The sequence below is a fragment of the Podarcis liolepis genome (assembly GCF_965112155.1).
Source record: "Podarcis liolepis genome assembly, chromosome: 3".
NCBI classification, from domain to species: domain Eukaryota; kingdom Metazoa; phylum Chordata; class Lepidosauria; order Squamata; family Lacertidae; genus Podarcis; species Podarcis liolepis.
Window position 1 is genome coordinate 85563049 of NC_139557.1, and position 27937 is coordinate 85590985.

Below are 27937 nucleotides of genomic sequence, written 5' to 3' on the forward strand. Positions count from 1 at the left end.
ATGGGAAATTAAATTCTGGAAAGATGAGGGAGCTTTGTGGGTTTATGAGACTGAGGTTATGACAACTGAACCAGGCCAGCAGTTGCCATGTTGATCCAAAAAGACAGAAGAAACGAAGCAGACAGACTAGAGTACCTTTCTGCAGACTGAATTGGTTTAGCGGAGGCAGCGTGCTTCTGCTGCAGCCTCTGTCTCACGACGACCCCCGTGAAAATCAAAGCTTGCAGTATCCCATCTAAGTAGGTCTAAAAATATATCATTTAACCTACTTTGTAGCATCTAAGAACTGATGAGGTAGCCAAAGGTCCATGAGCTTATAGGGAGCTAAGAAAAATCTCAGGGAGTCCTTCCTGTTTCGGGAGCAGCTTTGAAATGGGCTTCCAAAGAGAGTACAAAAATGTCCAGCTGAGATCCACATACAAAGGAGAAAGAGAGAGACTGTGAGAATGAATTAGCTACTCCAGTGACAGTTTTTATTCTCAGCTCCCTCCTCCCTGAGCTAAATTTGATGCTCGATTAACTTGCCATGAAATCCTACGCAAGTCTACTCAGAAGTAAGCCCCACTGAGTTCAAGTGAGACTCACTGGATTGCAGCCTCATGTGATGTGATGGATTCAGTAGGGCTCACTTATGAGTGGACACACATAGCACTGCATTTTTAGGGATCATTTCTCCCCACCAGTTTATACTGAGGATGGTGTGGGTTGTAGCTTTTCCCCAGCAATGGAAATGAGAGAAAAAAATTGAACCTGGAAGTGCTGAAGCTGTTGTATGAAAACGTTGATCCTCCAGAATGTTGAAAGTATTTGTTACTTTTCTGAAGATTACCCCACCCCACCCGCCGCCACCATCCTGCTGTGGCAAGCTAATTCAGTAGCGGATCATCCATGTTTTAAAATGATTAAAAGGAAAAGAGTAAACTTGGCAGGAGCTAGCAGTTATCTCACATGTGAGGAAAATTACACAGCTCCTAATATCGTCCAAAAAAAAGCTTATATGCAAACATATTTAGATTTAATAAATGAAATGTAAAGTTGCCAAATGACCAGAGGGGTGTGTGGAACAGCCTGGTCTGCAGGAACCAGCAAGCAAAGCTTTCCAATGGGTAGAAAAAGAAACACCATCGGCTGCTAATGTCTGGGCATCAAGAGCTGCCAGAAGCTGATTGAAAAGTTGGCAACCCAAATCAAAAGCCGGAATATATTTATTTATTTTAAAAAGGATTATTAAAATCAGTTGACGGCCCCGCTCAAAGCCCATTAAGGGGTGTAAATATTTGATAACACACATTCATACTTCAGCAGCCTGGTTCCAAGATGTTCATTGGTTCCTTCTTTCCAGCCCAAGAAACCAATCGGGCTGCAGACACAGCCAGCCAAGCAAAACTGGGATGTAACTGTCTCAGCCTCACCGCTTGCCAGCTGCTGGCCTTGAGGCAAGGAAGTGCTCTCATGGCAAAGGCTGAGCACACCTGCCAGCATAGGAGAGCTCGAGGCAGGGGCCTGGATCCTGACGCAGAGCACCCCGCAAAAAAAGCAAACCCAAAAAACAAGAGGAGCAGCAGCCAGGAAAGGGTGGAAAAGAGCTACGTGAGCTTTCTCAGGGAGACCCAATCTTATTAATAAAAGCTGCTTCTTCCCAAGGCCTTGATAATCTCTCCTGCTACAGATTATTTACAGCTGTGGAATTTAATACTCCAATGAACAAAGCTTCCCAAGGCACGCCAGAGAGAGAGAGAACGAACGCGAGAGGGCCTAGTTTTAACCCTTCTGAGCACTTTAGTCTTCCATGATGAATCGCAAGGGCCTTTCTATGCAGCTGTTGCCACCTTAGGTAGAGTTGCTAGATCCTATACAACACAGAGCCCCTGGCTTTTAAGAGTCCTGGCATGCGTGAGGGTGCTTCCAAAAGACCTGTTTGTGGAGCATTCGCCCTGATGTGTTTGCAGAGAGATTGGGAGATATTGGCTATTTAATGACAATTCATTCTGATTTGTTTGTGTGGATGTTAGAAGACCTTCGTGTTACTCTACATTTCCTAGGCTATTTTCCTGGCATTTCCCTTATCTTTTGGGGGCAGTAGGTTTGTGCAAGACCTCCCCGGTCAATGATAATTATGCAACCTGGATTTGCAAGCTGGATGTGATTGAATCCAACTCCAAAATAGCAACAGTTCAGAAGCATCCTAAGTTTGCAGGGAATGAAGCACATCTCCCAAATTATAGGCACATATTTCTTCTTCTTCCACATGGATTCTACACCCTGCAATGCAGCAATGTCAGCTAAAGCATCCATGACTGATGACCACCCAACCTCTGCTTCAAACCTCCAAGGAAGGAGAGTCCACCATCTTCAGAGAGCGTCCATTCTACTGTTGAAGAGTTCTTGTCACTGAAAAGTTGGTCCTGGTGTATAGTCAGAATCTCCTTTCTTGTAACTTGAAGCCATTGGTTCAGGTCGTAGCCTCCAGAGCAAGAGAAAACAAGCTTGCTCCATCTTTCATCTGACAGCCCTTTAGATATTTGAATATGGCTATCCTATCGCCTCTCTATCTCCTCTTTCCCAGGCTAAGCATATTCAGCTCCCTCAATTGTTCCTCATAAGGCTTGGTTTCAAGACCCTTGATCATCTTAGTTGCCCTCCACTGCAAATGTTCTAGCTTGTCAAGATCTGCCTTAAATTGTGGTGCCCAGAATGAACCACTTTGAGCCTTACAATCAGCAGCAGAGGCCCTGTTGGTTGTGCCACCACTGGGTGCTGCTTGGATGGTAAGGTAAAAGGTAAAGGTAAAGGACTCCTGGATGGTTGAGTCCAGTCAAAGGAGACTATGGGGTTGTGACATTCATCTCGCTTCAGGCCGAGGGAGCCGGCGTTTGTCTGCAGACAGCTTTCCAGGTCATGTGGCCAGCCAGACAAAACCGCAACTGGTGCAACGGGACACTGTGACAAGTGCCAGTGTGCACAAAAACACCGTTTACCTTCCTGCCACAGCAGTACCTATTTATCTACTTGCACTGGTATGCTTTCTAACTGCTAGGTTTGCAGGAGCTGGGACAGAGCAATGGGAGCTCACCCCGTCATGTGGATTCGAACTGCCAACCTTCCAATCGGCAAGCCCAAGAGGCTCAGTTGTTTAGACCACAGTGCTACTTGGTGGCCCATGACAGGGCCTTCTCAGCGGTGGCCCCCTCCTACTTATGCAGTGCCCTGCCTGGTGACATATGACTCCCCCCTCTTTGTTGTTAACATTTAGGTGGAGCTGAAAATCATTCTTGCTTATTGGTTTGGGCTACTTTTAAATTATTAGTTGTCAGGATATTGTGTTTCTTTTCAACTGTTTTTCAAAAAAGTTGGATTGTTTCATTGACTGTGCTGCTGCACTGCTTTGGGAGGATGTGCAGCATTTAAAAAAAATCAAATAAATACATCAACATCTTTGACTACCAAACTTACAGCTGCCAAGTTAACATTCTGGCGTGGCATCCAGCACCTGTCTTGGGAAACTAGTTAGCTTGACACTCTCTCATCGCTAATGTACCAAGGCAGAACATTTCACAGACGCTACTGGTAAATGGTCGTTTGAATAGGTGTTTAGTTACGTACAGCTTTCAAAAAGAAATCTTACTTTCAACACCCTGGACTATTACTCCCTAAAGAGTAATAGTGCAGTTGAAGTTTGTTTAAGTTGAAGGACAGAAAGACCAGCATTTGAAAAGATTATAGAAAGCATTATCAGGACCTGGAAACTTTGACAATGACTGTATTACTAATGCTTACTGGATAAACCACAGGCACTGCTGTAGGGGTCCCTGAGCAAGAACAACGCTTCACATCTCCTCCACCCTAACTAGTACCAGGCTATTCTGACAATCTCACAATCACACCATAGGTAAGAGATGCTGCTGTCAAAAGCTGTCAGCAGACTTGATTATCCCTTGGCCTGTTTATGGCAGTCTTCCACTTAAACTATCAACCTCTACCCGTTGCTTCTTTCCCTTGGACTCGGGAGGCCTCCCTGTCTAAGATTTCTCCCCATAGGCTCCAGCGGCTTTGTCCTTCCTCAGTTGCCTGTGGCTTGGGAAAGCGCTGACAAAGGTAGATTTTGGCTATTTAATGTCAATCAGGATTAGCACAATCTCTTAGAAAGCCTCTCTGCCACTCAGGCAGAGCTGCTATTTCTACACCCAAGCTGCCCTCTTGTGGTAATCATAGGATGTCTTTACACTCACGAATTCCAGAATGAATGCTTTCGTGTGGTACAAGGGCATCATTTTACACTAAAACTGTAAGGAGATTTTTATTTCTCTGGAGCAATGGGAGTCACTATCTTTTTACTCCTACATGAACAGTAGCCTTAATCCAGTATTGATAGACACATAACAAACCTAAATGGGATAAGGATGATGAGGGAGAAATCTCACTGGCTTAAAAAGCATTTTCACTCAGTTCTAATTCCTAACAATTGTTTTCTCCATATTCCCCCTGCCCAAGATAATCTGAGATCCTCAAGGTTGGGGGGGACGGGACGACTGCATCTCCACCATCTTCAGCCATCTCCACCCCCCAGACAGTTAGTTAGTTAGTCAGTTAGTTAGTTAGTTAAAAGCATTTCCAAACCACTTAATATTTCAAAAATCTCTAAGCAATGTATGTAATCAGTGGCTCTCAGCTGTAGACAGACCAGTCTGCTGTACTCAGCCAGAGTTAGAAAGCACTACCTCTGCAATTCTCTGTTCTTCTTAGGGGGTGCATTTATTTGTTTTCAAGCATTCCCCTGCATCATGCCTCTTTCCAAAGCAATACTGATGAAAACTGTAGGTGGCCCCCCAACAGGAAAATATTTGCTGAGCTGTCTTGTAATACCTATTTATATTGAGTTCCCAGGTTAAGGATTTGTTCAAAATATTACAAATCAAACGTCTTTCTCTGTTAGGATTAAAGTAGCATGTTCTATTGTCATGCCCTATTCCCCTGCTCACCAGCTCTATAGGAGAGATATAAGATTTTTAGCATAATAGGTCAACAGCAGGAGCTATTCAGCTCTTAAGAAATGCACGACCCAAATTTTAATAATGAAATGGGAATGTTGAACAGCTTTTTTTTCTAATCCCAAGTAGTGGTCTGACCTGGGTCCTTGTGTTAGCGATAATGGGCCTTTGAAGGGTTTTTCTTTCTTTTTAGTCTGGATTTTCAGTAAGCGAACGTGGGTTTTTATAGTATCAAAAATAATTTCTGCAGAAAGAACATAAGAAAAACCCTGCTATATCAGACCAAAGATCTATCTGATCCAGCATTCCGTTCTCACTGTGGCCAACCAGATACTTATGGGACGCTTACAAGCAAGACGTAAACAGGATCCTTCTCTCCTGATGTTATTCACCAGTGACCGATATTAAGAGGCATGGACACCTCTGATTCTGGAGGCAAAGCACAGCCACCACAACCAGTAGCCACTGAGAGCCTCATCCTCCATGAATTCGTCTAATTCTCCTTTTAAAACTGCCCAAGTTGGTAGCCATTGCTACATCTTATGGTAGCAAATTCTAAAGTTGAACCATGTGCTGGCTGTGTAAGAGACTGTTCCACTAAGAGTCCCCAAGTGCAAATTCCGGCTAAAATAGGGAAGATGAGTCAAAATAACTCCAGAGAAAATTGAGGAATGAGGAAAGCTGAGTGAGGAACCCCCTGCCATAAGGAAAATGTTATAGCACAGAATTTAGGAGTGTCCGGAGATATCCATAGAAAGTGAGGTCAGTAGCTGCCAGCCCATCATGCCAAACTCTGCCTCCATATGCCATCAGTTTGTGACTAACTTTGTTCCTGAACCACCATTTTGAGACTAGAGGGCCTCAGGAGCCTTCAGTTGTGTCAAGTGGGCCCTGAGCTTCAAAAGCTTGAGAACCTCTGAGGTAGATTAAGCGACTACTCATAACTTACAGAGAAAACCCTAACAAAACCTCAACCGATTCAGAGCAACTTACAGTTCAAACCAGCCACATTATTCCGAAACACATTCCAACTTCCAAAAAACAATATGGATTTATGGATGTTGTTAATATTTGGTGGGCATTTTAAGCACTGTAAGGAAGTGTGTAAGAATGAAGCAGAGCGTGGAGTTCAGACCAAAATGAAGGGGGAGGGTTGCCTCAACTATTCTTATTATATTCCTGTTTTGGGTGTATTAATATGCCATAAAGGTTCTCTACTGATATTTCATATGCGTCATGGATGTGAGCAACACTATTCTGTAACTAAAGTCCACCTTGTAGATAGGCACAGGAGGAAGTTGCGGGACAGGGCACAAATGTTGCTTGTTATAGTATGGAAACACTTGAAACAAACCAATAATAATAATAATAATAATAATAATAATAATAATAATAATAATAATGAGTCAATGCTGTAGTCAAGAAGGTACGAGTGTGAATGAGCATCCAAACAGCTATTAGTCTGTCAGGGACAGTGCCATGGTTATGCCCTTCCTCCACAGTGCTATCCCAGCTGCCCAATGCTGTGAAGGGTCAAAGTGGGCACCTGCAACCCCTGCCATTTTCATTCAAAGATCCAGACAGTCAGCACAGAACCTACCTTGCTGGAAAAAAAGAATGTGGGAAATCCAGAACTGAAATTTTGCATGGAAGTTTTTATGACCTTAGTTCTGGCACAGATCACAAATTCCTGGGCTATGCATGTGCTCAGAGGAACCTTAATTCTTAGTGTATTTTGCTCCAGTTGGTGGACTTTTGGGTTCTAGCAAAAAGCAGTTACCACAAACCTCAAGTCTGCCCATCCCTGATACAGACAATACTGAACTGCATAGACCGATGGTGTAGCTTGGGTACAAGCCTGCCTCCTATATTCCTGAGGCTTTCATAAGCAACACAAGGCTTTGCAGTAAAACACATGGCTTCAGAACTCAGATTTATTAAGAAAGTCTGTTGAATCTAGCCTCTCTCATAGGCCCCTTTACCAGTGACACATATCTGGCCTTAATATACATTTCAGCTCCAAGGAACCACGCCAGTCCTTTCCACTGACTTGGAAAGGGGAGGTAGTTTGAACAAACGAAACAGCCATGACAGGCATACGTTAATGGTTTAAAATACAAGTAGCAGGAAAATATTGTCATCATTCCTTTAAAGGAATAAGTGAGGAAACTCTGTCCTGTGGGCTGGTTTTGACTTGCCACTTTGGCCCATGAGGCCATTTCCCCCAAACTATGCCCACCTATCAACTGATGACAAAGGGTCATATCAGCTGATGGGCAAAGGGGTTCAATCCTCCTGGGTGATGCTTTGCCAGGACCTTTCCGGTGTGAATAAGCTGGCAAAGCAGAGCGCACAGCTGATGAACAGAATTCAGTCCTGCTGGGTGCTGCTTTGCCAGTGCATTTCCTGCAGGGAACATGGTGGCGAAGCAGACCCCTCCCACCACCACAGGCCAGCTTGGCAGGTGTGTGGATGCTTATCCCACCCCCTGCCTTTGGAAGTCTTGCAAGTTGCTGCAGGGGGTGGGAGAGGGTTTTCTAGATAGGACCAAGGTGAAACTATCAAGCTCCCTTGTTATTGTTGCCATTGACAGGAAGGGTAATGTTGTTAATGCACTCTTGTTTGTAGTACTGAAATGTTACGGGGGTGAGGCGGGCTGTGTGTTGTTACATTCGCTATTATGTTGTTGGTTTATTATGTTATGAAATTTTTCTTGCAATGGTTGATTTTGAGATGTGTTCCCATTTTTCTTTGTTGTAAGCTGCTGTTGAGCATGACTCTTTTTGTGGAAAGGTGGCATACAAATAAATGATGATGATGATGATAGCTCAGTTGGTTAGAGAGTGGTGCTGATAACACTAAGGTGGCAGATTCAATCCCCGTAAGGGACAGCTGCATTGCAGAGGGTTGGACTATACGATCCTCAGGGTCCTTTCCAACTCTATAATTCTATGTCAGATGAGTGACCACACCCTGCTGTTAAGGTTGATCTGCAGGATGGAGGAAGATACAAGATCTGGCCTGCCAAGCCAAAAAAGTCCCTTGCCCCTGCTTTACTTTGATATACATAGTGGGGGGGGGGGAGAGAGAGTATGTCACATGCAATATAATCCAAGGGTGTTGCTCTTGACAGACACATACAAGCTGTGGATTTATATGTATCCCTCCCATAAGTCACCACCAGATGGCACAAAGAGGGGAGAAATCCTCAATGTTCACCATAGGAGCAACATAAAAAGCAGATCTTTCATCCTTGGTTCTCACACAACGGCATCACATCTTGAAGGCAGGGTATTATTTTTTAGTAGCATTTTTCTCACATTCAAACGTTTTAATTTTCACATATGCAAGAGCCACAAGGAGATAACACAATCTCATCACTGCTAGAGAATATTTATTCCGTTTTCAATGTTGTTATCCACCGCAAACTTTTGTTCATAGGGTGTACTAAATATCAAATGACTTGTCGCCAAGCAACACTGGGGTACTGGGGGTGGGGGACAACTGCAAACACAAGCTTGTAGAAGAAGAAGAGTTTGGATTCGATATCCCGCTTTATCACTACACTAAGGAGTCTCAAAGCAGCTAACATTCTCCTTTCCCTTCCTCCCCCACAACAAACACTCTGTGAAGTGAGTGGGGCTGAGAGACTTCAGAGAAGTGTGACTGCCCCAAGGTCACCCAGCAGCTGCATGTGGAGGAGTGGAGATGCGAACCCGGTTCCCCAGATTACGAGTCTACTGTTCTTAACCACTACACCACACTGGCTGAAATCCATGAGGTTCGTGTGTTTTGAAATTACTCTGGATTTCATCCACTGAAAAAAAGTAAAATGGAATGCCACCTGCCAAGGCACTGACACAGTCCCATTTTGTCACTCAGAAGCGCGCACACCACATTTGCATGTATTAATTGTTCGTAACTGCTTCTGCTTTCAGTATTTCACAGAATCTGGAATTATTTGGCAAGGACTGAAGAAGGGGGAGGCCATGGAAATCCCTCCCCCAATCCACTGATGGATTCCTTTCATCAACCAACAGACAGCATTGGATACCACCCTTTGTGGGTTGTTGTTTTTTCTTATTTCCTTTCTGTTGCTCTTGAACAAAACTACTGGCTTAATGTGTTGCTATACAGTCAGTTATGTATTTTGTTTTTGCTGGTTGGAGCCTGGACGAGCTCAATATTTATCAATACATAAAACATATTGACAAATGTTCTGGTTTAAGAAAGAAAGAAAGAAAGAAAGAAAGAAAGAAAGAAAGAAAGAAAGAAAGAAAGAAAGAGAAAGAACACAGACAGGACAAATCGGGAGATTAGCACAGGATATTCACTAGTCTGCTCCTCCAATTGGGTCATATCACATCTTCTGCCTTCCCTAACCCTTCTGCCTCGCCCTGCCCTCCCCAAAGGCATCAGCCACGCAAAACAAGCTACTGGATTAACAATCTTGAGCTTTAATCATATCATGTGGCAACGGTCACTGAAAAGGGCAACAATATGGCTTTCAAAAAGAAATCTTGACGTGTTTTCAACCCATATGCCGATGTGAAACTTCCCCTTATTACTGTTTTATTTAGGTTCAGAAGGCTTTAAAGCGGGGGGGACAGTACTACTTAACTGGATGTTCCCTTATTTGTCACACGAAGTTCTGGGCAATGGCCAACACTTTCGAGAATTCTTGCCGCTTCCTCAGCAGAGAGGGAATTGGGGTCTTGATTCTCGTCCCTACTGGGTTCCCGTTGTCTTCAATGAGCACCACGTTGTTAGAATCAAACCTGGGAGTCATGCGAGGGCCCGGCATCTTGTGGCCAACGATTAGAGCCTTTTTCTTCTCCCCTTTGATAGCCAGAAGGATCTTGTCGCCGACTTTGCCCACTCCGTTCTTGTTGTAGACATGGATGCATTTTGGAGGCCGATGGTACGGAGTGTTTCCCAAGGCGCTGTTATCTACAACTCGCACGCGGGTCATCTTCTGTATTGCACTGCACGTGCCACTGATGCTGCCGAAAGATAAGTTCGAAGGCAATAACAAGTCAGACCAACGGTAGCAGTCCCAATCAAGGACTATCATGTTCAGAAACATGTGCCGTTACGATGACCTCCCTCACACTCAAAATACTGTTTAAAGCCAAAAACTCTAAATAAGCTACCACAAAGGCAGTTTAGTACATTTAATTCAACAGTGGATAGCATGAGAGGGTCAAAGGACAGCTTTTTTATATATAAAGCAACCCAAGAAATGCAAATATTTTCAAACTTTTGCCCTTCAGAAAGTAGCTTTCCACACCAGCTTATCTACTAAGGAATTGCTAGCGTGTGATAAGAATTGCAGAGGATTCTGGGAAGTATTCTAGGGTGAACAGAAAGAAGCCATCTCACAAACAGAGGGTTGGGATGGGGGGGGGAGTTAGCCCATTTCAATGTGAAGGTTGATTCCTCACAGAAACCAGATGCTGATAAGGAAGGAACTGGTCTTGTGGGGTTTTCTGTCTTCCCCCTAAACTGCGAAAGAATTGTATACAGAGTGGCCAGCTTATATATATTTCATTGGAAGCAAGTCCCACTAAACTCCATGAGGCTTACTTCTAAGTAAAATGGATAGGCCTGCACTGTTAAGACTCCAAAGGATTCCTCAGCTGTTACCATCATGGCTTACTATTACAAGTAATGTTTACTCATTCAGTATTTGTAAAGCCATACAATTATTTGTTTATTTTTACAGTGAGATAAAACACACGCTGGGTGATCCTTCAGTCAAATAATTTTCTGAAATACTTTTTTTTTTTAAGCTACAAAAATTTATACACCAAATGACCGAACATTGTTCAGAAGGCAAGCAAGGGATTCTTAAACTACAGTATCTGGTACTTAGGGGACCTAATAAGGATTTGACGCTGGCTTCTCTACTAGAATGTTAATTTCTCACAAGAGACTTCTGCTAATTAGATACTAGTCTGACAGGTTTTCCTGGAGTTTTGCTTCTTTTTTGCCTCATCTAATAAAGAGGAAAGGATTAGAGAAAGGGAATCTGGTTGGTGAGAATCCATAAGTGACTTCTGAGCACTTTCTCAGAAAGGAAAAGCAATTATTTTTTATTAAAAACAGGGATTAACCAGACAAATTAATGGAACACATCCAAATGAGATGTCAGATTTGTTGATCAGAAAACGTATTTCCATATCTCAGTTCTCAATATCACCACCACTTCTGGTAAATTTATGAATTTTTAATCTCTTAGAAGCAGTTCATTTATGACACCCCTTTATATAAAAATAGTCATTGTTAGGTTTTTTTAAAGAACTGGGTGGCCTTCTTATCAGGAGGTCCATTCTGTATGATGTCTGAATTGGGCCTTTAGTGTTGTGGCACCTACTCTTTGGAACCCAGTTGGTGTTGGATTAGAAATTGTATTTATATACATAATTGTTTCTATATAACTTTTAATTGTACTGTGAAAGACACCAGAATGCTGACTCAAACAGAACAGGCCTTGAGAACCCACTATGGCATTTGTTTATTTTTAACACCCATTTCCTCTTTAGTAACTCAAGAGCATGTGGTACCCTCACACATGACCCCTTCCTTGAGATCTGCTTGCTTCTAGATTGAGATGAAAAACAATTACAGACTAGATCCTCAATCTGAGTTATGACTCAAGCTGAGAAAACCACTGCAGAAAAATTTGAAAACCTCAACTTTAGAACCACCTCCTGTCCCCCTTCAGCTTTCAGTGCATGGGAAATAATAAAGTTATTGCCATCAGTGAATTACTGTCTTCATTCAAAAGGAGACACAACTAGAGAATGATGGAGGGCTTTGAAGCACCAACATCCATGTCTATTTCATGGGACCCATAAGTCTCCATTTTAGCCCAAGTGGAGCCCAAGGGCTGGCTGATGTTGTTGACTTCTGCTGCATCCTTCTGTCTCCGTGATATAGCCAGATAGAGGAATTAAAGCAGCACAAACCTATTTGATCTTTAAAAGCTTGTACATAGCTCAGTGAAGGAGCACATGGTTTGCACACAAGGGGTCCCACGTTCAGTTCCTTGATCTCTCCAAGGGGTTGAGCAATCCCTCTCTCTGAAATCCTGGGCAACTACTGCCCGTTTAAGCTAGAGCAGTGTTTCCCAACCACTGTTCCGCGGCACACTAGTGTGCCGCGAGATGTTGCCTGGTGTGCCGCGGGAAAAATTAAAAAATTCGAAAGATGTTTTTTTTAAAAAAAAGTCAAATTTTCGATTGGGGCGCCGTCACTAGATGACCCCTGGGGTTCCCTCCCTCCCTCCCGCTCTGTGCCTCCCTCCTCCTCCGGGGAGGCCCTTCCTGGCTCTCGGCCAAGGCTTGGCGGCTGCCACTCACTCACTCGCTCGCCCACCCACCCCTCCATCCCTGCACCCGGCCTCTCCCCCTCCGTCCCCGGCGCGGGGGCTGCCGGGATCCGTAGTCCCCTCGCCCTTGGGCTCCGCGCCCGCGTGGGGTGCGCAAACTACGTTTCCCAGCATGGCCTGGCGGGCCGGGCGTTTTGTTTGAAGCGCTCTTCTCCCAGCCATGGAATGAGCGCAGCGGCGGCGGCCGGGCGGGCAGGGGCTCTTCCGCGCAGACCCCACGCAGCCTGCCTGCGCCCCCGCGGAGATCGGGCGGCAGGATGGAGCCCGGGGATCCCCGCGGAGGCGGAGGCTGCCCCCCAGGTAGGGCTGCGTCGGGGTTTTTTTTATTTTTGCAATGCTGCATCCGCGCCGGAGGGGATGCATCAGACCGCGGGGAGACCCCTTGGCGGGCGTGCAAGGCAATGCATGCGTGCAGGCATTGCATGGAGTGCAATGCAATGGCAACGCGGCGCCCTGCATGCATGCATGCAACTTCCACCGGCGCTCCGGACTTGGCAGGTGAGGGGGGTCCCCAGTGGGCGGCAGAGAGAGCCAGGAGGGCGAAGGGGAGCCGGGGGGGAGCAGCACTGCTCCCCGAGCCGAGCCCGCGGGGAAACTTCGGCGTCGTTGCACCGGGTGTTGGAAGCGGAGGCTGGCAGGGGCCCCTCACCTGCAAAACCTGGTCGCCTCTCATATATTTCGTGCATTGCATTCATCGCCCACTTTCTCCTCCAAGGAGCTCCCGGGGGCGCGCGTGGTTCTCCCCGTGTTATCCTCGCAACAACAGCCCTGCGAGGTGGGTCAGGTGAGTGGCCCAAGGGAGCACCCAGGGATTGTCCTGGCCAGGTGGGGTGATTTGAATCCTGCTCTCTGCCCGGTCTTCGTCCTCATTTAGCCCCCACATGTGCATGACTGTGCATGACTGAGGTTTCCCCCCCTCGTCTTGGCTATGGTGTGAGTCTGTGCTGTTAATTAATGGGGTTCTGCCTTCGGAGAAGATGAGCCAGCCCTCAAGGAGGTGATTATGTAATTTGCTAGCAATTCATGTCCCTCCCGGCGTGACGCTGCGCGCTGACGTCACGGGGCTGTAATGGTGGTGTGCCTCGAGATTTTTTTCATGAAACAAGTGTGCCTTTGCCCAAAAAAGGTTGGGAAACACTGAGCTAGAGGGACCAATGGTTGCCTATGTTTCCAGGTCTGGCATATCTGAAGAGGGCAGAAATGCAAAATGGCGACATAAAGCCAGACAGACTAGAGCTGCAGATTTTTGACAAACCTAGACAGCATCTTAAAAAGCAGAAACATCACCTTGCCAACAAAGGTCTGTATAGTTAAAACTATGGTTTTCCCAGTAGTGATGTATGGAAGTGAGAGCTGGACCATCAAGAAGGCTGATCGCCGAAGAATTGATGCTTTTGAATTATGGTGCTGGAGGAGACTCTTGAGAGTCCCATGGACTGCAAGATGATCAAACCTATCCATTCTTAAGGAAATCAGCCCTAAGTGCTCACTGGGAGGACAGATCCTGAAGCTGAGGCTCCAATACTTTAGCCACCTCATGAGAAGAGAAGACTCCCTGTAAAAGACCCTGATGTTGGGAAGGATTGAGGGCACAAGGAGAAGGGGACAACAGAGGACAAGATGGTTGGACAGCGTTCTCGAAGCTACAAACATGAGCCTGACCAAACTGCGGGAGGGAGTGGAAGACAGGAGTGCCTGGCGTGCTCTGGTCCATGGGGTCACGAAGAGTCGGACACGACTAAACGACTAAACAACAATTAATTGGTGCATATGAATGAAGAGTAACATATTTGAAGACGGTTCCAGAAAGTGTACTGGCCTGTGGGACAGAAACTTACTATGCACAGCATCTAAGGAAATGTGCACCTGTACACATTGAGATCTGCAAGGGAAACCTGCCCAACCTCAGTGCCAAACTAGGGCCTCAAAGCAGTTCCCACTTTTTGTTTACAATGCCCACTCGAGAAATTCATGAACAGCCAGTTTCTCTCTTGGGAACTCTCTTATACCACAAAGCATTCATTATACAATGAACCACAAAAGTCAAGGGTCTTTGTTCCCTCTTGAACATGAAGGAGTTGGCAGAAATATTCCCCACAAAGAATAGCACATTAAATGCCGAAGGGGGGGGCACATACCTGTACCCATCTGAACTTAGGAACATTTTTGTGAACATACAAAGAATGAAATATTGCGTCAGACCATTTAATCCAAGCAGCCCCATGTCTACGACTTCAAACACCGATGGCTTGACAAGGTCTGAGGCAGGGCTCTTTCCTTGCTCTGCTACTTAAAAGCCTTTTAAGGGAAGATGCCAAGAATAGAACCTGCCTACAACAGGAGAAGAATATGGCAAGGGAAGGGAAGAAACAGATTTAACCCTTATCTATCCCAGGTAGTTCTGCAGGTAAAATAAGACTGTGTTCACAGGTGTCATTGATTTCCATTGTCTTACATGTATGTAACTGCACAGGGTCACAAAAACACAATGAATAGCTCATATTTGTATTTGGAAGACTTTTACTTTTCAGCCTACTGCTTCTAAAGGAGAAATTTTGCAGGGAAAAGGATATTACAGTGCTTTTTTATTCTCTGAGTTGCTATAAACAGCCGTCACCTTTTCCCATCACTATCTCTAGCTTTGCTGGAAGTTTCTGCTCTCCAGCTCCTTGGCCTGCAATTCAGTAGCAGGAAGTGGCACAACTCCAGGTTCACCACACAAGAAAATCTTCAAGGATCCCACCTGTGGGAATGGTTTTCCTGTGCTTCAATAAGGTGAAACCACAAAGTTATAGCTCCTCTAGTTAAAAATGGATTGAAGAAGGAATTAAAATAAATGCCTACAATGGTATTTGACCTCTTTTCTCCTAAGAATGTATTTCTCACAGATATCAGAAATAAATACATTTACAATGGTTGGTAAATATGCCATATGTAAGAATTTATTCTCATACAATGGAAAATGTTTGCAGTCCATATTTTTGTTCCCTACTACCGTATTTTTCCGTGTATAAGACTATGTTTTCTTCCTAAAAAATAATGTCAAAAATTAGGGGGCATCTTATACACGGATACATCTCCCCCCATTTTCTTAAATTTGAGTCCCCCAAAATACAGGGAATCTTAAAAATGGGGGCGTCTTATAGACTGAAAAATACGGTACTTTTAAATTATTGTTTTATTGTTAATGTTTGACTTTAACAGAGGGCCTTCTCAGTAGTGGTGTCTGCCCTGTTGAACGCCCTCCCATCAGATGTCAAAGAGATAAACAACTATCTGATGTTTTGAAGACATCTGAAGGCAGCCCTGTTTAGGGAAGTTTTTAATGAGTGATGTTTTAACGTATTTTTAATCTTTGTTGGAAGCCGCCCAGAGTGGCTGGGGAAACCCAGCCAGATAGGCGGGGGTACAAATAATAAATTGTTGTTGTTGTTTTCATTGTAGTGGTGCAGCAATAAAACTTCTAGCACATTGGCAAAGCTAAGCATGGTCTGGTACGGTTTCAAATTGAAAGGGAGACTCTGTGTTGAGATTCCTGCATTGAAAAGGATTGGACTAGATGGCCCTTGGAGATACCTTCCAACTCTACAATTCTGTGAGTCTAAATAAAACGTCAGGAAAAGTAATACATACATTGAAAGTGATTTTAAAAACAACAACTGCCCTTTAACAGAAGCCTAAGACCCAGAATCATACCATCAGTGTCTCTCAATCCTACGAAAATTTCTAGGACGTCAAGCTGCCATGTAATTTTCAAGGCAGAGAAATAGGGCTAGTGCTTATTAAAAAGTCAGCAACACATTATATACTGTTATTAGGAATCTCATTAGCTACAATGGCACAAAGGAGGGTTTAGCCACATTTCCTTATGTAGGCAGCCACTGCCTTTAAGAAAGCAACTCACAGCACCTCAAGCTGTGGCAATTCTCCTTCTATGGTCTAGGAAGACCTGCATGGTGCTCAGAAACTGCCTCTCCTAGCTCTAAAATACACAAGGAGACACTGCCACAACTACCACAGTGGTTGGAAGGGGTGGAGCCTTTTTTTGTTTTTAAAAAATGTTATTTATATCACATTTTCCTTCACCATAGAACCCAATACAATATGCGTGCAGTTCCCAAGTGGTCTCCCATCCAAGCACTGGCCAGACCCAAAGCCCCCATGTGCCTTCAGACCATACCTTGAGACAACAGTAAGACTACAGCAAATTTAAGTCAGTGAAAGACTTCATATAGCATCCTACCACTGTGAATACTACTTGCTGTTTTCTAGCTTTTAACAGTGACATTTTCTTCTTTGAGCAGTGCAGAAAACCATTATTTAAAAAAAAAAAAAACCACACACACATATTCAATTGCACTTTAAAACCACTGCATTATTATAAAACTTCAAGGTATTGGAGGGATGTCTTGAATGAACTAGACTCAAAATTATCAACTACTTGCTAAGCTAAACAAATTGAGATTTGTCAAGGGGCATTGTTGAATGAATTTATGAGTTAAGACTAGAAAGAAATAACCTCCAAGTGGAAAACTGTTGAGGCCCCGACTAGATTATTAAAGGACAATGCTATGCACACCTACTCAGAAGAAAACCCCACAGAGTTTAATGGGACTTACACTCAGGTAAATATAGAACCACAGACTAGAATTATATGGGAATGGCAAAGTTAACAAATCATATTAGGACAGGAGGTGGCATGTGTAAGTATAAAGATTTTCAACTGAGGTGGGATTTTAAATGATTTTAACCACTAGAACAAACCTGGAGTATTCTTATCAAAAGGATAAATTCATGAAATATAGTCCTGTACAGTAAACTATGCCCAATGTAATCTTGTAATTTTGCTTATATAGAAAATAGGGAGGAGTCTGACAAATGAACACTATGTTTGCTTCATCTGATTCAGGTGCCTGTAAATATACTCCAGAGTAAAAAGCCATTATCTGTATTGGAACACATACCTGAAATTTCGCTGATTGGTTGCTCTGTTTATTTGGGCTAGAAAAAGCTCTGGGCACTTTTTCCAAAGCGCCATCAGGATTCTGGTTTTAAAAAACCTGGACAAGAAACAAAAGATTACTAATAATATACTACTATTGATGGTTACAATTTTGATAAAGATAAATCACACTATCAATTCCATGGGATACATTCGGGGGGAGGATATTCTGTTGCAGTGTCCCCGAAAGCCCTCAAAAGCATGCATTGTATTGTTAACAAAGCGCAGCAACATTCCCTCCTCAGATCCGAGTCAATGCAACTCAGTTACATATAACACAATGGTACTGTATTTAAATAATAAAAAAGCACTGCAGTGCAGCTTTCTTCTTCAAGGGCATAGATCCTCTCTGTACAAACATCCTCCTACCCTAACAGCTGTCAGTTTTTACAGCCACTGGCATTTTAAGAATATCTGTGCATGGAGAGCGCAAAAGCCCACAACTCTTAGTAAGCTATACAACGGAACCATTTAGCAGTCACAATAAATTCATTTCTAAAATACTAAAAGCATCAAAAGATATACTAATTTATTTGCTGCCGTATTTTAAGGGAAGCTAGCACAAACATTTTAAACAAGTTTGGGGGACAGGATTTTAAAAAGTATATCAAAATTAAGTTTTTATGTTTTATTTGTATACTATTTGGAATTTTTAATTCGTTTTAATCAGAGTCTTTAAATTCAATGGGAATATAATCTTAAAATCAGTCACCAGCCAGCATAGAGCCAACTCCTAGGGGCCAAGGGGCCTTCCCCAAAAAATAATATTTGAGGGGGCTGCCCACCCAGTTGATGGGCATTGCTATTCAAATGGCGTCCATGTACTGTGTCTTGTGATCAATTATGCAAGGCGAGGCTTAATTGCCCCTCCTCCAAAATTTTATTCAAGTTGGCACCCCTGCCAGCCAGTCATATTTCTAGAACGGGAATCATAAAAATTCCCAAAATGGTCTGTCCTTAGGTTATCTCCTCTGACATATATGAGCTTTTATGAATACAGTCCACTAAGCTTGCAGTGCCGTCACTTTGCTTTACCCAAGTTAAAAGGTGTATCACAGTCACTCTTAACTTTTACTTCAGGCACTTGTATGACATAGACTTTTCACTTTGGATAATTATTTTCTTAATTACAAAGATGTAACATAGCAGAAGTTGCTACAATGCAAGATTCTCTGCTACTTTTCAGGTTCAAGTGACCCACATAGGAGAAGAGAAAGCACTTCTGGCGCACACAGTAGCAGTAGTAACCACACTGCTAGAGCACTAAGCACTAAAGGAGGCAAATGCATTAAAATGTTCGTTCTTCTTAACTTCTGAAGCACCACAATTATCTGCATTCCAATGATATGCTTGGAAAAAGACATTTTCTTTCACCCACTTGTCCCCCAGTGATCTCTTGCCACAACAACTCCCCTCTACAGAGTCCTAAAGACAGTCTTCTCCAACTGGCACATAGGGGCAAGTGTGAGATACCCAAGACAGGCAAGGAAAATGTATCCTTGCTTGTGATTTGTATTCTTCTCGCAGCTCAATCATTCACGACACGCCGGTTTTGAGGCAGATGCTGACATTTCACTCCTTTTCTTCAAACCCACTGATCAAAAATAACTGCTAAATGTGAAAAGCGGTGTCTGACAGGAGAATATTCACACCACTAACTACAGATGTGGCTCCTGTAAATGGCAACCACACACAAACAGGGTGGTATTCAACTAAATTCTACTCACTATATCACTATATCACTAAGTTAAGTCCATTAATTTCAAGGGGTCTCCTATGAGTAAAACTCAGCTGAATACAACCCACACTTTCCCAATTTATGCCACAGTTTCCATGCTTGATCTCTGGTCATCACTTTTGTTTTAAAAACGAGTAAGCCCCTCTGAATACTTTGAAGCAAGAAGCTATTATTTTGTCTCATTCCCCTCTGTCTTTTTATTTGGACCGAAATCCAGTTTGAATTCAGAATAAGTTGTATAAAAAGATGGAAATTAATTAGTATAAAACAGGGGTGTCCAACTGGTAGATCGCCGGGGGGGGGGCATGGTAGATTCCTGGTAGAAGAAATTTATTGGAGATGTAATTTCCATAGATCATGATCACCCTACTAGGTAATCAATCCTCTGGAAGCGCAAAACTTTGGATCTCTCCAAAAAGCTCAACAACTTTGATAGATCACTGCCAGTTTTTTTATAGTGGGAGTAGATCTCAGTCTCTTGAAAGATGGACATGCCTGGTATAAAAGAATGAAGAAAACTATTAATTAGGTAAGGGAAGTTATAAGTGTTAAGAGGAATGCTCAAAATTTCCAATAATGTGTTTCTCACGTATGATAAATTTAGGAGAAGGGTATCTGCAGGGAAAATGAAAGGCCTTAACCATTCCCTTGACCATTAGGTTTCACCAGCAGGTTTTCCACACCATGTCCTCTCCAGCTGAACTCTAAAAAACAGGCCATCTAGTGCTAGGGAGGAATCAGCACTTGGGATGTGTATAGGTATCAAGGATGTGAAGATATGTAGTTATGTGTCCCTGGAAGCAAAATATAGGTTGCTACGGAGGAGTTTGAAAGCTGGGGCCTTCAAAGCAGCTTTCTACAAAATGCTACCAGTTCCACTTGCAGAGCTACCTAGACAGGTGTAGCTGTGTAGTCTCAATGCATGAATAAGATGGTGGTACTGGCAGTTTTGGATTTGTTTGGAGTTTGGCTTCGTTAGTCACTGAGAATATTTTGGGACAAGCTTGGCCTGATCAAAAGGGACAGGGCTCCACTTGAACTGGGAAGGAACCAGATTGCTGATGCTTGAAATAAAAAAGATGGCAGAGCAGCTTTTAAAGTGATTGTTGGGGGGAAGCCAACAGAAGCTGAGGAGCATCCAGTTCAGAACAAATCATCCCCCAGGGATGAGGGAGGGACATGTTTATTATAATTCAAATGGGAAGAGGGCAGAGCTAGGCACTGAGACTGCTGGAGCCCATGATAGTTATTCAGAGAAACCAAAGCACCATAGGTTAAATGCAAGTGCCAAAGACACTTGGAAAGAAATGCTGTATATACGGTAAGTGTTTGTATAGCAATGCTAGATGACTAAGGCAAGACAGAGAAGCAAGAGCACTTGGTCTCAGAGGAGAGCATACATACAGTGGGAATAAAGAAAACCTGGTGAAATGGAGGAAACCAGTGGAGCGTCATTATCACTGGATACAAAGTCTATAGAAAGGCCACGAAAGGACATAGAATCATAGAATCATAGAATCATAGAGTTGGAAGAGACCACAAGGGCCATCGAGTCCAACCCCCTGCCAAGCAGGAAACAATAATGAAGGAAGTGTCACTCTGCACTTCAAAGAGGACATAGAACTCAACAAGCAGGAACTCTTCAAAGGGCCAGATTCCTCCACAGAATATTTATAGGTGGTGATACCAAACCCAAAGAATAATTTAGTTTCCTCCTGACCATTACAGAGAATGAAATAAAAAAGGCATCCCAAAGAGGAAGTGCTGTAGTAATGGGTGACTTCAATTACCTTCCCATACATTTGGTATATGCATTATTCAGTAGTGCAAAGAATTAAAATTTCTTAATACCTAAAATGATTGTGCACTACATAACTGTGCCATAGAACAGTTTGGTCACAAAACCAACCAGAGGGGTTAGCCCTGGACTTAACTTTAAGTGGTTCCAACAAACTGGTGCAAGGTGTAGGTATTGTTGAATCAATTTGAATCAGAACGCTGATCATAGTGCTATCACAATTGCCAAGAAATTCCAACAGAGGCATTTGACTTCAAAAGAGGGAACTTCCCAAATATTAGGGAATTGGTAAAAATGAAGTTGAAAGGCAAAGTCAAGAGGGTCAAATATCTGCAAAATGCTTGGGAGTTACCGTATTTAAAAACACAGACACTCAACTGGAATGCATGTCACAGATCAGGAAAGCACCAGCAGAGGCAAGAGGATGCTTGCATAGTTAACAAGCAATTCAAGGAAATTACTGGAAGGAGGCTTCCTTCAGAAAATGTTCTCCTCCAAATGAGAACAAAAAGTAACACAAACTTTGGCAAAGGAAACACAAGCAGGCAATAAGGGGTACAAAAAGAATCTGAGGATCCCATTGCTAAAAACATGGCAAACCACAACAACAAAATCTGAAATTAGCAGCAGACCATCACTTAAGGAAACAACTGGACTTTGGATGACAAGGGTATGCTAAAGGAGGAAGGGGGAATTGCAGAGCAGCTGGATGAATTCTTTACAATTGTCTTCACAGATGTGGATACATGGCAGAACTCTGGGCCTGAACTAACCCTCTCAAGAGAGGAGTCTGAGACACTGGGACCAATATATGTGCAGGTAACTTTTAGGGCGGAAGAACATTCAATTGTGTAACCTGCAGTCTGACACAGGCTTACTATCTCAATGATGGAGCTTCCTAGCATATAGTCATAAGGAACAGAGGAAATTTTAGTCATCATAAGTCAGTATTTGTGCACCAAAACATTAAGTGCCTTATTAAAAATCACCACCCATACCCAACTCCGTAAAAGTATTTTATTCCTGTTCTGCCACACAAGCAAATCTAGAACAATTCCAGAAAGTTACATTCCAATTAGCAGAACAGTAGAACACCTAATACAGGGTGGCCTGAAAAACACCTGCACAAACACACCTTTTCTTATCTGTTGGGTCTCCTGCTGAGGCCGGCCAGAAAATAATGTAACCTGCTTGGAAAAAACGAAGCATGCAATTGCCTAAGAATCTGGAAGTTTCAGAAGCCCAAGCACGTTCATATTTGATGTCTTGCTCCCAGAAATATGATGTGGCACTTAGAAATGTGAAGCATTGTGCAAACCTACTTTTAGTTAAGGGTCAAAAAAGCACTTCACTACTCTTGAGTAGCAAGGTGCTTTTCAAGCTCTGTGAGAAGGAATATAAGCGTCAAAGAAGCTGTATGGCAGGCATGGCCAAACTCGACCCTCTAGATGTTTTTGGGACTACAATTCCCATCATCCCTGACCACTGGTCCTGTTAGCTAGGGATGATGGGAGTTGTAGTCCCAAAACATCTGGAGGGCCGAGTTTGGCCATGCCTGCTGTATGGTAGTATACTGTTGCTCAGCATTAGGGTAACCCAGCAGGCCTATAGCCTCATCTTTCACATCTCCAGGCCCACCCTAAGCAACATCCTTGCATGTGGAGCATAGCCTGCAGCACACAGCAACCATGACCATAGCAGGAAACACAGATGTATCCATGCTGATAAACTCCAACTGCTCAATAGGAGCCTACACCCTAGAAAAAAGCTACAACCCAGCTCCATCCCAGGCCCCAGAACACCCCACCATGATTGGCTAAGCCAATTTGGAAGCAGAAAAAAGGCAACATTTTCAAGCCCTCTTAGTGAATAGTGCAGATACACGTGCAACTTAACACAGAAAATGCAGCTTGCAAGAGATTGTAGATCTTTATCTATAATTGGGGGGGATTCCCATTTATGGAAAACCCTGACTGCACTCAAGCACCTTCCTTCTCATGTAATGTGGGTCAAGTAAATGCCTCATGTGAGTGCAGATAATAGTGCACAAACTGGCTTTTTAAAACGCAACCTCACCTTTTCACTTAGCATGTAGCCAGTTACTATTCCCCTCTCGCAAACAACTTTCTCATAAAGAGTTCCAGGATCCACAACATTGGAGTTGGGAGGCGGGGGGGGGGGAGAGATAGCAAATGGAATAAGGGGTAACAGTTTTCCCATGGCTGTTCAAATACATTGTATCACTTTATCCTGCCTGTAACTCCAGATGTCCCCTTCTCAGGAAACAGACCTTTTTCTTCAACATGACAAATCTATAGAACAAGTTGGATCCCTTCCATTTTGCAATTACCCAGATCTGTACCATTTCCACAGACCGGCTGATTCAGCTTTGGTGTCCTGAGCAGTCTGTTCCTACGGATGTTTCCTTGGAATTGAGTCCCACTGAGGTATATTTGCACACCAAATGCGCGTGCACTGGACTGTGCTGCCTTCGTTTAGATAGGGTTGCCATACATTTGGATTTCCCAGACATATCCAGAATACTGCAGTCAGCAGCAGTGTCCAGGCAGAAATTGGGAAAATCCGGACATATGGCAGCCCTTGTCAGCAGTACTGTCCCCCCCCCCCAAAAAAAGCTCAAAACCAGCAATTATTTTTTTTTGCGATTTCACCTAAAAAGCTCAAGAACTTTGGGCAAAACTAAAGAAAGCTCAATAATCTTGCTTTAAAAGCTGAACAACTTTTCTGTTCAGATTTTCACTGTTTGAAATATGTCAACCCTACTTTAGACATGTTTATTTGGGAAATCTGATTCTAAAGTGGCATTTTTACTGCAGCGACTAGAATTATATTTAGTGAATTGTGTACACTCCTGATTTCAAACCACAGAAAAGAGCAATTTTTGGAGTAAGAACATGACCAAAAGGTATCGAATGTAAACAATGGCCACATGCACTACAATGTGTTACACTACCTCTGTAGCTTCTGCAAGCTTGTTATCGGTTTCTTTTGCACAACAATCTACAATCCACTAACTTGCATTGTAAATGGAATCAGGACCAGAGTATCAATAACTCTACCTTTAATCTATTCAATTTTGGCCAATGACTGAGGGAGACAAGTCTACAAACAGAATGAACCTTAACTTAGCAGCCTCCAGTTTTAATTATAAGGTTGCAACACACTCAGCCTCCAGTTTATTGTTAGCAGAAATGTCGCAAGATGTGATTGTTGCACAAACATGAAGTCTAAGTCTCAAAATCCAAACTTCATTTTAAGTCCTTAATGCAAGCTCCCTTGTCCTATAATTATATAAGGGGTTATCATTTGATTAAAGAAATGTTAGTGAATTGTAAATGTGCTGTTGATACAGTTTTGAAGGGGAAAGAGCATTCTCCCTTTGTTTTTAGATTATGCATGCTCATGTCACAGCAGGTACCATCTCTAAAGACATTTCCCCCTGTGTGAGAAGAGAACAGAAAAGACCTATAAACATGCACCTGCTACCTATGAATTTGAAAATACTTGCATTTTTTTTAAAAAAAAGTTTTTTAAAAATCTGATGCCTAGTTAATTGGGAGCACACTTTTAATTGATCCAGAGCACATTGTAGTGTAGTCCCAAGCACTATTAATGTGATGATTTCAAAGATCAGATTTGACCAGGGATTTTGTATGGTCCCAAAATACTGTACTGAAACAAGACACACAGGTACAGAGCAACAAGTTTCTGATAGCAGATACTAGAGACAAATGTAGCAATAAACGAGCAAGACGGAAGTCTCCAACAGTCATTAATATGTACTGAACAAAGATCAAGGCTGGTCAACAAGTATGCTGCAAAAGAACTGTAAGTCAAACTGAGGCCTCAAGCCGCAGTCTTAATCATTACCCAGTACAGAAAGAGCTGAATCCTGGAGACTGGGTTCAAATCTGATCTTTACTTTGGAAGTGCTATGTGGCTTTGTTTAAAGTGTGGAGTACATTAGTTGTTAAAGTGTCAGGCCAGTCACTATCTGTTACCGTAACCTACTTCCCAGGGTTGAGGCTAAAATGGGAAGGGAAACAGGTCGGACATGAATGCCACCCTGAGCTCCTTTGAAGAAGGGTAGGGTAAATTTTAAAAGCACAGCACCTTGCAAATTAAAAATGATGTGCAAATAAGTAGTTGCTCTGCCTGATTGTTTACATCTCAGAAATAAACACAACCAGGCATACTCCCAAGAAAAGTGTGCATAAGACACACACTTTACTCTCAAATAAAGTAGCAATGCCAAGCATGCAAACTAAAAAGTGCCGCTTAACTCAAGTGTAAACATGCTCAGGACTGGGCTTGTAACTCATTTAAGATGGGGGCTGTTTTAATACTATAATAAGCCTGCATTGCCTTCAGCAGTGCTAGCTGGAAACACTTCCCGCGCAGTTAAATGAGCAGAGGATCCTGCTGCTAATGCCCTTATGATGGCAAAGCGTGAAATCCCAAATCCCACCTACACGGGAGTAAATCCTACTGAAAACAGGGGCCCTGATTCGTGAACAAAGTATGTTTAGGGCCGCGCTGCAAGATTGCCCCCCTGATGCTGCCTTTAGTAGGGGAAGAGCTTTTCGGGAATCCCGAAGGGAACCGGCTCCATAGGGCATGCGCTCTTCCGAGTCAAGGCTGCAATCCCAAATACATTTATCTATTATGCAACCCCAAATGCATTTATCGAGAATGCACGCGCGGGACCGTGCAGCCCCGCTTGCTATGCACGGAAGTCCCCGGGACCTCCGTCCGAGGAAGCCTGCACAGGTTGAGGCTGCGGCTGGTCTGGCCTAGGAGCCTCTTCCCCGCAAGCAGAAGCGAGCCCCGTCCCCGCCGCGTGCTCCCCTCCCACTCCCGCGCTGCGGGGCGCCGTAGGGCACCCGAAGGACCCCAGAGGGCAAAGAAAGACGCACACACGAGCACCCTTCAAACTCACAGGCTCCTCGGGCCCAGACTCCCTTCCAAACGCGCAGGCGCAAAGCAGCACAGACGCGCATGGCTGGGCCCGGCAAGAAACCTGGGAGGGCGCGCGTGCGCACAGCGCGAGGCGGGTGGAGGGAGGGGAGGCTCCTGGCTTTCTCCGCCCGCCCTTTCCCCCGGTCTCCTGCCTGCGCCGGGCGAAAGGCCACGCCTCCCTGCGCGGCTCCCTCCCTCCCCCCTCGCTTATTCCCGAAGCCGAGAAGCCGGAGCTGGGAGGCGCGAGTCCAGGAGGAGAGGGGAGGTTGGGGCGCCTTTTCCTCGGCGGAGGGGCGTCAGCGGGAGCCCCGCGCTGAGAGGGCGAGGGAGCAGAAAGCCCGGAGGAGCCGCTCTGCCTTTGACAAGTGAGGTAAGTCGCCGGGGAAGAGGCTGCTGCTGCTGCCTGTGCCTGGCAATATCCCTGCGCTCCCTCCTCGCCTCCTTCTCTTTCCTGCCGGGCTGCAGCAATAACAGCTCCAGAGCCCCGTTTCCAAGGGCGCCCGGGACGGCTTGGCCATCCCCTTGGCGGAGCCCTTCGGGGCGAGACGGCTCCCGGTGGCGCCTTCTTTTCCCTCCCACCTACCTTGCCAGTGCGGTATCTGTTTACTCGCGAGAGAGCGAGCGGGCGAGCGCTGCGTTGCTCCCTCTTGCCTCGAGGTGGAACAATGGCAGCGGAGCCCAAGGTAGAGGAGGTGGCGAGAGGGTGCCGGGCAAGGTCTGCCGCTCGCTGGGCGTGTGTCCCTTTTGCAGAGCCCTGCGGCAGGCTCGGGGGGGGGGCGCTTAGCAGGCTGCCCTCCTCCCTCCGCCTCCCAGAAAAAAATCCTCTGCTCCCCCCCCCCCCGCTGCCCACCCAGACACAATGACAGTCTTCCGCCGATCCCGCGCGCGCCCCTCCTCTCGAAACTGGTCCAGCTGCTGCGTTTCGTCGCAGTTCTCTGGATTCTCCCGCACAATGTCAAAGAAGGGAGAAAAGGAGGGCAAGATGCTTTTTCTTCGCCGTCAGACAAAGCGGCCATCTCGCTGGGGTGTGTGTGTGTTTTTTAAAGACCCGATCAGGCTTTGTGTGCATTGGGCAGGGTGGCGAGAAAGGAGGGACGGGGTGTGGGGGCGCAGGCTTCGTGTTTCTTTGTTGCTGTCTCTCCTCTTGGTGGTGTGATCGCGATGGTGGTGCTGATGATGATGTTGGTCCGCGATGCTGCAGTCAATTCCCCCCCTTCCTTCCTTCCTTCCTTCCTTCCGCGTCAGGTGCGGTAGGGAAGGGGAAACCGAGAAAGCCATTTAAGGGACTTAACAGTGCGGTATCCTATAGACAAGCCCGCTCGGAGTTAAGCCCCACTCGCGGGACTTATTCCCAGATGTGTGTGTGTATAAGGAGTGGTGTCTTTTAAGTTCTCTCTTTCGTGCTGCTTTTGCTCTGGAGATTCCCCTGCTGCCTTCAGAACAGCTTTCCTCCCAACGTGATGGTTGATGGGAATTGTAGTCCAAAACATCTGACCGGCACCAGGTTGAGGGAGGCTGCTTTAAAAAAGAAAAGGGAAAGAAATGCACCAAATGCTCAGGGAAACCAGGCCCAAAAGGAGGCGGATGCAAAACCAAATCCATGTCCTATCCTGCCTCGCTGTTCCCATGCTACCTTGCCATTGCGCTGTGCCTCCTCCAGGGATTTTCCTTTGATCTAGTCCCAAAGATAACTGAGAGCAGCCAGGCAGTCAAAAGACCTTTCTTTCGCCTGTGATGTCCAGATGTTACTGGGCTGCAATCCCACCATCTCTTACCATTGGCCATGCTAGCTGGCGCGGATGGGAGTTGGAATCCTGCAACATCTGGAGGGCCACAGGTTCCCCACCCCTGGGCTAAAGGAAGCATTGTGGTCTATTTCTGTGACGGATGGCAGGGAAGCAGGATGGACAACTTTTTCCAGACCTTCTCATGTGACACAATTATAGCACTTCAGTGGTTACCATCTTTGCAACATCTGGAGGCTACAAGCCATTCTAAGTCTAAACCACAGGTGTATGCAAATGAGGTTTAATATAAA

At 44.6% G+C, this 27937-nt stretch overlaps 2 protein-coding genes and 2 long non-coding RNA genes across 13 annotated transcripts in view; 2 read left to right on the top strand and 2 right to left on the bottom strand.

Moving 5' to 3' along the window:
* LOC310704118 overlaps nt 1-27937 on the bottom strand; it is a 429938-nt gene that overhangs the window by 187893 nt on the left and 214108 nt on the right. The gene's annotated exons all lie outside the window — the stretch shown is intronic.
* Nucleotides 9426-26598, bottom strand: MRPL14 (mitochondrial ribosomal protein L14). 3 transcript variants are annotated; one of them, XM_083497163.1, is made up of 3 exons: nt 26483-26598; nt 17346-17441; nt 9426-9991 (listed from the first exon to the last, which is right to left on the bottom strand). In XM_083497163.1, the coding sequence occupies exons 2-3, from the start codon at nt 17417-17419 to the stop codon at nt 9628-9630; spliced, it is 438 nt and encodes a 145-aa protein (XP_083353289.1). In that variant the 5' UTR covers nt 17420-17441; nt 26483-26598; the 3' UTR covers nt 9426-9627. The 3 variants fall into 3 exon arrangements, with proteins under 3 accessions (XP_083353289.1, XP_083353287.1, XP_083353288.1); XM_083497161.1 differs by lacking the exon at nt 26483-26598 and adding an exon at nt 25880-25972; XM_083497162.1 differs by lacking the exon at nt 26483-26598 and adding an exon at nt 25857-25950.
* LOC310704119 lies at nt 21143-23536 on the top strand. Its single transcript, XR_014524575.1, has 2 exons — nt 21143-22577; nt 22630-23536. It is a non-coding gene; the product is annotated as an uncharacterized lncRNA (long non-coding RNA).
* The window catches only part of TMEM63B (transmembrane protein 63B), an 80910-nt gene continuing 78970 nt past the window's right edge, over nt 25998-27937 (top strand). For 2 of the 8 annotated variants that reach the window (XM_083497132.1, XM_083497136.1), the window contains exon 1: nt 26079-26269. The gene's annotated coding sequence lies outside the window, so the exon portion shown is untranslated. Of the gene's footprint in view, nt 26270-26470; nt 26583-27937 lie in introns of those variants that run through there. The other 6 variants (XM_083497134.1, XM_083497130.1, XM_083497137.1 and 3 more) reach the window with 6 other exon arrangements.